Consider the following 13,180-nt stretch of genomic DNA (forward strand, 5'->3'; position numbering starts at 1 on the left):
AGGTCACAGAGCACGGGCTCTGCTATGTGACTGTACCTAGACACAGCACCATGATGATGAACAGGACACAGGTTTCAGGAGCTCTTGAATCTGTTCCCCTCTCAGAGGTGCATCCTTTGACCCAGGTCCCCACACAATTCCCATCTGAAGCACTGCTGTAATGACAGCTTTAGTCTAAAAGGCAAGGTTAGGCAAGGAACAAACCTTAATGTAGTGTAGCATCCCTAAGGAGAAAAGTGATCCATTAGCTTAGCTCCAATATTTTATGGTGCATACAGACATCATTGTTAGCATAATCACCTCCATCAATAATGATTCATTCAAGATTGGCATTGTCATCCAAAAAACACGTCAGAAATACATTTAAAAAATATTCCTGACACTAGTGGGAATGGATTCAGCACACATTTTATCCTTTTAGCATGTGATTTTGCACACCTATTTCCTGTATACTTGCAATTTTTTGCTGTTTAAAACCTAATTCAGTCTTATTAGGCTATGTGTCCCTTGAGACAGCTCTGTGCAGTTTGGTGAAATCACAGCAACAGTTAATCACTTTTGCAGCCTCATGCCATTTGGAGCTTTCTTGAGTCTGTGATCTGCTTTACCTCAAAATATTATTTTGTCTTACCAAAATATAACAATTCAAAAGTCTCTATACATTCAGTGACAATAGGGTCATTCTCATTTTCCATTCTTTCTTGAATTCCTGTATTTAAATCTAAATTAATGCCTAAAATGATCTTCCTATACTGCTGCTCACCTCTATAAGATTTAAGAGTCTACTACTTAGCAGAAAATTTAAGTATTTGTATAATTCTGTAAAATAAAAACCTGCAATGTGTATGTTCTACTGAAAGCATATTGAGTAAATGCAGTGTGATAGAAAGAAAGAGAAAAATGCTACAAAGCATTTAAGCCACAGTGTCCTAATGTTAATAACCTACCTTTGGAATTAGCTGCTTACCAAGTATATAAGCACACATCAATTAATCTATACATCTATATTTCTTTTTTCTTTATAGAAAGCAGAGATTGCTGTTGCGCCTCTGACCATCACTTTGGTACGAGAAGAGGTCATTGATTTTTCTAAGCCTTTTATGAGTTTGGGGATATCCATTATGATCAAAAAGCCCCAGAAATCTAAACCAGGAGTGTTTTCCTTCTTGGACCCTTTGGCGTATGAGATCTGGATGTGCATAGTCTTTGCCTACATTGGTGTCAGTGTGGTCCTGTTCCTAGTTAGCAGGTTTAGTCCATATGAGTGGCACACAGAAGAACCAGAGGATGGGAAAGAAGGACCCAGTGACCAGCCTCCCAATGAGTTTGGCATATTCAACAGCCTCTGGTTTTCCCTGGGTGCCTTTATGCAACAAGGATGTGATATTTCCCCAAGGTTTGTGTCAAATCTTTTTACATTTGCATTTTATCTTCAACACTGAAGCATAAAACCTTCTTTCATTAATTTTCCTGACAGTGTTTTGAAGTTCATTCTTCAAACTTTTCTTTTTCTTTGTTTTTCTTTTTCTTTTTTTTTCTTTTTCTTTTTTAATAGCCATGATAAGAACAACAGATAATCTACTTTAAATTTCAGTCATAACTATTATTTTACCAATGTCAATGTGCATAAACCCCAAACAGCTGTCAGAAACAGCAGGTTCACACGGGAAATTCCACTGGGTTGACTTCTGAAGAACTGTGTTGTTGCTAGATTAGTTCCATTGTGTTACAACCATGAAATGCATATAGTTGTGCTGAATACCTGCCTTGCATCAAGGAATTTCCCACTTCTGTTTCAAGTCCTACAGCTGTTTCACAAATATTGCTGTCTGTGAGAGACAATATTTTACTGTTTCTGAGAAGCCACACTGTGTTGCTCTTAGAGCAACAGAGCACATACCTCAGATCTACCACGTTTGCTCCTATAATACGTGATTAGTCCTAAAATATATGATCATCTAGCACATTATTAGTGTAATACATGCGGTCCTGAATTTCTCAACATTTTACGAGGTTTTGGAACTTTAGTGGGCAGTAACTAAAAATTTTTAATTAAATAGTATGACCCAGTCTTTCAAACTTAAAGGCTTCATTTTAGCCATTTGCAGTGAAATTTTGAGTGTTCAGCATTGGCTTAGTCCTTTTATTATTGAAGTTAGCAATAAAACTGCTACTGATTAAGAGTGGATGTGCCTTGCTCCTAAATAACCTTCTCATTAAATTGCAGGTATTGAAAAGGAAAATATAATTTTTTACTTAACAGAAATGTCTCTTCTTTCACAAAATTCTTGCTTTTTAAAGAAGAAATATGTGAATGTTCAATGTACACATTGTTACAGTGGAATACACTGTAAACATTAAGTTTCTAGAGTAGAAGCATCTATTAATATTTAAAATGCAAATGATCTTCTTCCCATTGATTGTTGCTTAATGGCAAATGTTCAGCAATAATGGTGCCTTCACTCTCTCTCTCTCTCTCTCGCTCTCACTTTTCGTGGCTAAAGGACAGGAAAAAGTGCATTATCTTATTCATGTTTAGATCCCTCTCAGGTCGCATTGTCGGAGGTGTCTGGTGGTTCTTCACGCTCATCATTATTTCATCCTACACTGCTAACCTCGCTGCTTTCTTGACTGTTGAGCGAATGGTATCCCCCATAGAGAGTGCAGAAGACCTTGCCAAACAAACCGAAATTGCTTACGGGACACTGGACTCAGGGTCAACCAAAGAGTTCTTCAGAGTAAGTTGGCGCGTCCATTAGAGCAGCTATCCCTACCAACCACTCTTACAAGATGCTCGGAAATGTGAAATAATGTGGCTTTGCAATTATATGCAGTATGGTTTTGTAACTCCTGAAATGCTTTAGCTACATTTTTACCCCCACAAGACCATTTGTTGGAGTTTTCAGATTTTTAATCTGTGGAAAGCTTATTGATCCTGTCAAAAAAAAAGAGATGCAGAAGAGATGCCCAGGGGGATATTGAAGCAAGTGATAATTAAAGCAGCATTGCACTATTGATTCATGTGAAGCTGCAGTACTGAAGTGATGTACAGCATTGAAAGCCTATGATGGTAAAGTGGAGTCTTGCAGGTTTTGTTTCTGCTTATGGATTTGGCTGCGTGCATTTTGCTTTAGGGTCTTGGGTGGTGGCAGGAAATGCATTTTTTAATTTGCTGACTTTCAGATGGATTATAAAGAGAAAATTTAACTCGAGGGGATGTGGTTGGAGCATTAGGAAATAGCCTAAATAGCCATTCATATGCCTGTGCTGTCTCTATTGATTACTTCATTGTCATTTGCTTTCCTGCATTAGTGTGGTTGGTATGTAGTCCTCATCATTTGCCAGCTGGAAAGCAGGGAGTTGGACATCACAGGCAGCACATAATAAACAGTCCTTCCTGCTACATTTCATGACTCCAGCAGATGAAAGTTAAGCTCAGCTGACCAAAGTGAGTTTAGTGTTTTAACACAGCTCTGAACAAATGCTGTGAGCCAGTAACCCTTCCTTGAAAATTGCACAACTAATTAGACCATTATTTAGCTGAAATGTGGAGATTAAGGGATTTTTAGAAGTTGGGAAGATGGAATGAAAAATTCTTCTAATTGCCTAATTGAAAGGAGTTCTGTTAGTTACTTACACGCACCTTCACTGTTTTCAATTTGGCCAAACTGAACTCAGTACGCCATTAACAAAATTTTCAATGCCATTTGGAAACTAAAGACAATATCCATTCAAAGACAGTGTCACAAGTGAAATAACCTTTTTATTGCAACAAATGTCCCTATAGAAGAGCTTGCAAATCTGTTCTATTAGCTGCAGAAAGATGATTTATAAGATATAGATTTCACTTAACAAACACAGTGATTGGACCTTCGTATCATGAAACTGATCAAGGAGTTCAGTTTAACCCAGTTTTCTAGATTTCTTCTGTAGACACTGGAGAAAGAAAAGCAGCCCTGTGCATCCTGTGTGAGATGTGTGTGTTATGATGAAATAGAACACACATTCAAGTGTCTCCCTCTTTACTCGAACTCTGGAAGGATCCAGCTGAATGGTACCTCATTTGTAATGGACACTGTTCACTAAAAGGTTTCTAACTACAACTGTCTTACATTTTTTTTAATGAGTACAGTCCCTCCTACTAATTATTTATATTCACCTATGTTTCACCCATAAACACATTTCAAGTTCTTTTTGTGGAAAGTTAGATATTTTATTCTTGGAACTCAAGTTTCAGTCCATAATAAGTTGAGATGGTAACCACAATATATGGGTACAAATAGTTCTTTCTACTCAAATGAAGCTGTGATGATACTTAAAAACATGATGCTGATGGTCAGGCAGATTTATGTAACTTTGTATTTATTAACTCGTTGCATTTTCAACAGTATCTAGTGCTTGCAAATTTGCTAGGCAATGGTATGCAAAAATTAATTCTCAAAGAAATAGTAGAGAACAAAGGACTGGAATTATTTTCTTAAGAGTTTCAAAATACTTGCACAAGTATTGAAGTAATGAGATCAGATATTTTGATGTAGAAACAATATTGGTCACAAAAATTTCATGGCTCTTTTAAAACATCCTGTAAAAACAGAAAGTCTTTCAGTATTTTATGCAAGTTGTCATTTAAAGAGCAGATACTACAATGGAGTAAAAATGTCTAAGGTGACAGCCCTTCTTTCACTTCAATCTTAAAGGGCTAAGAGAAAAAAGAAAGAAAATCAATGTTGCCCTTTTTATTTTTTCTTTTCTTTTAAAATACAGAGGGAAACTTCAAAATAAACCACAAATACTAAATACTATTGCATATGCAAAATCAGAAGCTTAATGAATATTTAAACTGTGTTGATTGCTTTCTTTAAAATGGTGCATTTGAGGCCCTGCTTTCAAAAGATTTCTAAACTCTCTTACAATATAGTGATTCTTAATGATACTTCATGTGCTATTTCTAAACATATTTTTCACAAAACAGGGAGAAAGATAAAATATCGACAGACAATATTTACACAAAAGCTGTTTTCATAATACGTAAATTAAGACCTAGCCTGAAACAATAATACAAGAAGATTTGTGTGCCAAGTCAAACATTTTGTGGGTTTGGAAGCAATACCATTTTTTGGTATTAGAATTAATTTTTCTGTCAGTGGTGATTATCTGGCTGAAAATGAGCCTTCAGGACATTTTCTCATTATTTTGTCATTTCTGATCAAAATGTCAGAAACTCTGAACACCTCTTCAGCCTGTTTTAAATCTGGATTGAAAGCAGAAAAGGGAAAATCATTTTTAAGCCAACATAAAGAGAAATTTTGATACTCTTAGCTGTTATACACTCCTATTTTCTGGTTTACATGCAGTGAGAGTTGTATTTTCCAGGCAGATTGCTCAAGAGGGAAAGCAGTTAGTTTTAGCAGTACTACTCAGAAAAGCCCAAAATTAAAATTATCCCAGCTTGGCTGACTGCAGGGAAAGCTGCAATGTTTTCTCATATGATAATAGAAAATATTTTTTAGTTCACTCTTCAATTTTCACTCTGAGTTGACATGTAGAAATTGAATGCAAACAAATGAAAGTTTGGGAGAAGAAAATGTTAGAGAGCAGATACCTTGCTAGACTTTCCATATTTTTCTATTTTCATAGGCAAGGGAGACTAGATTCTAAAAGAAAAAAAAATTAAATTCAGCCGTTTTCAATTGATGTAGGGCAGTGTTTCCTGTTACTAATCAAGCTGTTTTATGTGCTGCATAAAGTTATAAATGAAAGTGACCTATCATATGGTTACTTTATAAAGAAATAGATGTAATGGATGTTAAGATGAGAGAAATGCTTGGAAGTGAAGGCAGACAAAGGCAAGAAAATACTCTTGAAATTATGACTGATTTATTACTACTCTCTTCCATTTTTTTTCCTGTAAATTTAAATCCGTGTAATTACATCAGCGTAAAGCAAAAAGAATCCATTGGTGGTTTAGTTTATGCTCTGCTCCCAGCCACTATTATGTAAATGTAAAATAGCTGTGACTACAGTGAAAGAAAGGGTGACAAGTCAGGATGTGATTATGGACATACACAGCTGTTGTTGATTCAAATGCTATTATATTTGACAGAAAGATAAAATTATGCATACAGACAAATTAAAAAAGGAAAGCATAATTTATGATTTTCTGCTATATGCCATTTTTATTGAAGAGTTTTAGTTAAATGCCACTTATTTTCAATATAGACTTAGGTCCCTAACAAATTATTTTCTAAGTAATAGTACAGTCAGTCAGTAATTGGTAAAAAAAGTGCTTCAGGGAAATTACGCTCATATATAAAAAAGGCTCAGTTCCAGGCTTCTTAAAGCCATTTTTAATTTATATAATACTAAGATTATAGGATTTTGTATTTGTTTAAATAATCTAATGCCTTTTTTGGGGGGGGGGGGGGGGGGGGGGGGGGGGGTTAGAATAATGAATATTTTCTTGGAGTGCTCAGCACAGTTTAGGAACTGGCTCATAGACCAAATCTTGCTTAGCTAGAAACTCCTCTTGACTCAAATAAAAGCTGACTTGAGCATTAGGTTAAAAAGTCCTTTTTGCAGCATACATAGGGGAAGACAAGTGCCATCTGTTATTATAAAAACAGTGTGTAGTGTTCAGCTGACACACTGCTGGTTTGCATGTATGTATTCCTATTGCTGGAGGAAGCAAAGGAGTTGTTGAGTCAATCTAATGAGCATGGGAAACTTCTCAGCCTGACAGCATTCCCTTCCTTTCTTTTAGTGAAAAATTTTTATTTGCTTTAATTTTTTATGAAGTTTTATTTTTGCTAAGTATTTACCTGTAGTTACTCCATGCATTCTCAGACAGGAAAATTTCCAACTAATGCGCTCTAAGCCATGAATTCTTGTGCGTTCTTTGAGACAGTACATTTCTTACTCAGTTATTGGCAGGATGAGAGTCTTTAAAATAAATCCACTGATACTGCAGGTCTAAAATCATACCTAATTCTTTAAGAAAGATGCTTATGGCATTTTACTTCCTTTAATATTTGCTCCAACTTGCTGTTTCCATCTTTTACTGTGAACCATGTCTTCAAATATTGTATAGCATTTCTGAATATAAATCAGGTCAGTTCTGGACTCTGAATCATGAAAGCAGAAATCTTACTTAATCTATTGTGGTTTTGATGGTAGGAGAAGTGGATGAGATTATTTTACTGTTTCTCTCAAGAGTACAGGCTTATTGTGGACATCTATTTCATATATCATGCCCTAAAACATATTGACTGTGTGAACTTCCTCTATTTAACAGTAAATTCAGCTTTGCAGGTTTCTTTTTAACTGCTAGAGGGTAGCCAAACTCAAAAATATCTGCTACTATAGTATTGATACTTTTATTTCTTGTCTCTTTTAAAATAATTGAATTCAAATCAAACCCTTCTCCAAGATTTTCCCAACCTCAAATGGCTGAAAAATTAAGTATGATTGATTTTATTTGAGCAGTGCCGTTCTGAAATGTTGCAACATTCTTTTGTTCTAACTTGTTTTTGATTTTCTCCAGAGATCAAAAATAGCAGTGTATGAAAAGATGTGGACCTACATGAAATCAGCTGAGCCATCAGTGTTCACTAGGACTACTGCAGAGGGAGTAGCTCGTGTCCGCAAATCCAAGGGCAAGTTTGCCTTCCTGCTGGAGTCCACCATGAATGAATACATTGAGCAACGAAAGCCATGTGACACCATGAAAGTGGGAGGAAATCTGGATTCCAAAGGATATGGCGTAGCCACACCGAAGGGTTCTCCATTAAGGTGGGTGGAATAGTATAACAATATAAAATGTGTTGTTATAGTATTCCACCTTCCCTGATGTCCCTGATATAGCTCTTTTTGTTTTGTGTGTGAACATGGTATGTTATTTTTATTTTCTTCCATTTCATTTTTTTTTTTGATCAACAAAGGTAACCATTTCTAATTGCAATTTGGATTGAGCAGCTATAGTTGGCAAATGTTTCAAGGCCATATAAAAACCAAACTGGTTGAACACTAGCTACTTGAAGTCGGCCTCAATAGAATTAACACTGGTTATTCTATTTCATCAGCTTTTTTCACAGATTTCAACCCTTTACAGCAGTATTATGCTGACATTATCTACATCAGTATCTGCATCAATAATATGCCTACATTTTATGTTTTGTTTATTGATCTCGGCTACTAATTTCTGAGTAAGAAGCTGCTTGTAGTATCTTTTTTCAAATGTCATCACTTGGAGGTAATTAGTCCTTCATTGAAGCAACTTCATTAAAGTACTTTTTTACTAAAGCACCTTCTTATTTAGAAAAAAATGTTTGTGTTTCTAGCATTATGCATTTCAGTACTGCCTTCAAACTCACCAGTATTTTCTTTTTCATGGTATCAGATACATTCAGTAAAGTAGGAGAGTTTTTGATTCACAGGCAGAACATCATTTACATTTCATTTAAATAGTCAGGGGACAAAAGTCAGCTGTGTGTTAAATTGGCAGTATTTACCATTCCATTTCTTTAATGTTTAACGCAAACAAAACTTGCATTTTCCAGTGTAGATTTGCCAATTTTCTTGAAAACAAAAAAGCAACTACCAGTTGAAGGGAGTCTGACAGTGATAAGGTGCACATGGGTGGGGGAAAGGGAATGCTCTGCAGAGTTCTCAGCACCCCATTTCTCACATTTGTGCTCATGATAAGGGATTACGGTGTGAAACAAAGGGGATGAAGTAGGTGTAAGGGAAGAGTTGCAAGTGCAGGTGGAGCCATATGTCTGTGGATGAAGTAACTAAGGACCTATTTGTCTGCATCTGTGACAGCAGAGGAGACACCATTACCACTATGCAGATAACTATACTCACTCATAACTCATCAATTTAACCTGCACACAGTGTCACAAACATTGGTAGCTGTAACTGTATTACAGGGATGGTGAAAGGAATAGCATTAGAATCATTTCCATCGATAGCAAAAGAAGATTTGTATGTGCAGGGGAAAATCAGGACAGCTATTTCAGTGACTGAATATGAATTTTTGGTCCTCAACATTCAGTATCTCTCAGATTTAAAAATTGCTATCTTTACTGCTGGACAAAGTAGTGAGAGAACATTAAGGAGGTGAGAAAGGGAAAATGACAATAAAAAATGTCAATTCTATAGAAAAACATGTCCAGAACTCATTAGAGTAGTTAAAGATAGATAGAAGGCAGTGCTAATAAGAGAGGCTGCTCTATTATCTGGATATATTTTCAAAATGCTTGGTTTTTATTTTATATTTCCGATAAATTGGCATCTCCTTTTCAGTGTTTCAGACAACCTAAGAGTGGTAGGCAGCACTGCAATTTAGGGTAGTAAGGAAATGCCGATTGCTGACAGTCATGCTTTACTGAGCCAAAGCTAGGACATACGTTTTAGGAGCGCTTTGGCTGCTGTCATATATGTCCTAGCATATATGGGTCCTAGCCCCTAGTGGGCTCTTTGCTTTAAGTGCGCTTTATGGTGTTCTTTAGTCCCTTTCCCTTTCTTCTGCAGAGTATTCAATACCAACAAGAGACAGCCTGTTATAATGAGCACTGATAGCCTGTGGAAGTTGATTTGTGTCAAATTTGGGCTTATTTCAGGTTTGTTCAGTTGGCTAGACAAAAATACCTAGGAGTAATGGGGATGAGACATAAAGCAGTTAGAAGTAAGAGGGCCTAGTAAGACTAATAAGAGCAGAGAGGAAGAGCACAGCGGTGATTCTAAGGATCCAGTGTGAAGTCCTGGTTACATCCCAGCTAAAGACCAAGCTCCCAGACAGTTCAGTGAGGCCATAGTTTCACCTAACAGGGGGTCAGTGGCTATCATTAGGGTGATGTGATCAAAACCATGTCATTTTTCACATCCTACCTTCAAACATGTTTCAAAAAGCAGAATAGGGGAAATCCTACCGGACTTGAAAATTGGACCAAATCTTCTTTCAAGCTGTCTCGACTGGCTGTCCATGTCCATGCCTTTCCTGAGCCTTTCTTTCACATGTGCTAAGCTGCTTGTTCTCCTGCTGCACCCCATTCCCTCTCCAGCCCTAGTGACAAAACATCAGTGCTGCTTACCTACTAAAAACATTAAGCAACACACTTAATGTTCTGAAAAAAATAAAGAACAAGCAATACCTCAGATTTGTACCACCTCTTTCACGTATATCTATGGTGAGTAGCACTTACAGAAGAGGGGAAAAGTTTCCTACCCCTATGGTTTTGAACAGAAAACAGTCAGCTGCATGTTTCAGTATTTTCTGAAATTTTTAAGATTTAGAATATGCTGCTTTTGCTACTTTGACTGTATTCTACATGGTAGTGTTTCTGTCACTGATCAGATGACTTATATAACTGCTGTCTGCACAGATAATTGCAAATATTGAACATGCAGCTTGAAATCCATGAAGGGCAGGCTAGCTGAGCTCATTACATAAATTAGTCAAAAGACATAATTTGCTATGGGAATTGTAAATTCTGTTTTATTTAATAATCCTAATTTCCTATTTGAGTTATATGTAGACCACAAATTACTTGATGTAGTTCACAAATAATTGCAAGTAGCATATAAAATTTAAACATTCAAATGCTATCTTTGGTTTGTTCAGGACTAGGGAAAAAACATTTTTCCAAAAGAATTATCCGTATCAAATTAATCACTGAACACCTATTTCATTAGAAGTATTTTAGTCTTAATCCTCCTCCTACTTACAATGATACAAATCAGTAGTTTTTCCCTGAAAATATAGTAGCAACTGAATAGAATTGATGTGAGTCTAAGGAGAACCAGACCATATATTTTCACGCATCTAACTGACAGAAAGTGGTTCTTCCTGTAGCATAGGATTAGGAATGGTTCCCTGCCATCACATCACCAGACTCATGTTCATTACAGAGGACATACCCATCACTTGGTTCATGCAGATGAAATCCACCTGTCAGAGAGATCCAAGGACTGGTCTCTCTGTTGCTCATGACCGTACACATGAGCATGGATTTTAATTCAAACTCTTCCTTGTTGGGTTTCATGCTACACTCCTGCAGTGTTCAACCAGTACCTATTGGCTAATTGGAATTATTTATTCTCAGTGCTAGTGCAGTATTACAATTAATGCATATCACTGAATGGAGGAGAATGGGAAATACCTGATGTGTGTTTCTTTTATGCCCAATGGGCAGTACCACATCACATATCATGTGTGTCTCCTTCCTTCCTTCCTTTTCAGTGATATTCATTTCTATATGATGATGTAAAAGACTGACATGTTTGAGAAGGAATGGGGGATTGAGGGCAAAGGCTCTCATCACAACAAAGATTGGGTTTCTCTCAAGGCACTACCCAACTGTTCTTACTGTTTCTCCTCCTACAACGGTAGGTATTCTTCCAAAGCCACTGTGTGGTACTCAGTGTGAATTAATGAGTTTTTTTCTTCAAAGGTGGTGCTTTCAAAAGTGGTTAAGAGAGTGCTGCTTGTCTGCTTAGCAAGACCTACCTCTGTAAAAGTGTTGTCATTAGAAGATGTTCTTGCGGCCAGACTTCTGGCCATTGTGGATCAGCCCTGGGTCATCTGCCTTGCCATTTGCAGTAACTGTGTTATCAGAGGGCAACACCTGGAGATCTCCTACTACTCAAGTCCTGTGCCTTGCATGCCTCTGCTTTTCTGTTTTAGATATGTAGGCATCATAAACAAGTTTGAATAGTGAAGAACATGAAAGAGTTCTCCACACTAAGAGGTAATGATAAAGGAGTTAAGAGCAATATTTTCTCAAAGGTACACTGAAAGCTTTTTCAGCTTTTTGTACCTTGAAGCTGTTTTATGTAAAGGGGAATGAAAGGTTGGGCTAAAAAATGAGTTGTTATCATTTCTTCTCTTACTGTTTCAACTAAGGACATTTGTCCTGTCCTGTAGCCAAAAGTGTGCAGCATGGATGAGTGAAACCTGCAAGGTCATAAGTGTCTGGTGAGACACTTTGAGCCCAGGCAGATGAGAATGGCAGGATTAGATTTAGACAAATAATAGAAAAACTTTGATTAGATGCATCAATGCATTTTAGAGATTGGTGATATTTGTTCACCAACCTCATGAAATCCAGAGCTCTAATAAGTTCCTGCTATTGGAATTTCAGTTAAGGTTTATATATATATGAACCTGGGATTCTACATTCCATTATTCAAGCCTCTCTTCTTGTTATGTAGTAAAGGATTAACTCAGTTTGACTTTAGGAAGAATTCTTTATGTTCTGGAGAGGAAGGCAAAAAGGTCCACCTGGTGATTACTGCTGCTTGTTTCAGTGTGACATGAACTGACTCTTTGCGCTTTATCCGTTCTTTACCGTGTTTAACATAAGGTGTGCAGTGTGGGCGGTGCATCAGGAATGCTAGTGTTGCAGATGTAACTTTGCCATCATTTTAGCAACTTATGTGGAGAGAAAAGTATAATGTAAGTGAAGCTAGAGATTTTAGTTTCCATCCCCCGTAAGAGAGGAGCTCCCTGAAGATTGCTTGGGGTGCAAAAGGCATCCAAATGGTGTCCTGTCAACAATGTATGGATTCTCCTGTTTTATATAATGTAATGTGCAATACCTTTTACATAATGTAATGTGCAAGAGATTTACCCTAGAAGTGAGAGATCTGTGGTGGAAGAACATTTTTCTTGAAGAAAAATGAATCTGTGGGAATAAGATCTGTTATGAGGAGAGCCTTTGTGTGCTTGAGCTCTGTTATCTACCATCTTGATCTCAATGACTTCATCTTCTTGTTTTCCTGAGGTGAATCTCTGAAACTGCCACTCTTTCATTGCTTCATTTTGATGTGGTACTACAGCTGGCAATGTTACCTTTGCTTTTCACAGATATTTAGTATGGGTATTTAGTATGGTTCGTTAGAAATCTAATGTTGAAAAAAAACTCATTTAAGCATGCTCATTCATACAAAATTTTGGCAGACCTTACATAGGATGGAATATTCACACACACACACACACCCCCCCCAACCCCTTATTTTTTTTTCTGGTAAGTGATATTTCCTTTTCTTTTTTTCATTGACTTGAAAATAGCATTATGATAGTATAGTTTCTTCCAGTGGGACTATTTAATTTTTTTATCAAATGTTGTCCTCAATGTCTTTGAAGACCAGACTACAAGGAGTTTATTGTGGAAGGAATTCC

At 36.8% G+C, this 13,180-nt stretch overlaps 1 protein-coding gene across 5 annotated transcripts in view; it reads left to right on the plus strand.

The window, feature by feature from the left end:
• The window catches only part of GRIA4 (glutamate ionotropic receptor AMPA type subunit 4), a 217,182-nt gene that overhangs the window by 166,126 nt on the left and 37,876 nt on the right, over positions 1–13,180 (plus strand). For all 5 annotated transcript variants that reach the window (XR_005259076.1, XM_038154861.1, XM_038154846.1 and 2 more), the window contains exons 11-13: positions 1,026–1,396; positions 2,540–2,738; positions 7,541–7,788. Coding sequence is in view for 4 of the 5 variants with exons in the window: in XM_038154861.1 (XP_038010789.1) it covers positions 1,026–1,396; positions 2,540–2,738; positions 7,541–7,788 (818 nt within the window). In the remaining variant the exon portion in view is untranslated. The remainder of the gene's footprint in view (positions 1–1,025; positions 1,397–2,539; positions 2,739–7,540; positions 7,789–13,180) is intronic.

This window comes from Motacilla alba, chromosome 1 (assembly GCF_015832195.1).
Source record: "Motacilla alba alba isolate MOTALB_02 chromosome 1, Motacilla_alba_V1.0_pri, whole genome shotgun sequence".
NCBI lineage: Eukaryota > Metazoa > Chordata > Aves > Passeriformes > Motacillidae > Motacilla > Motacilla alba.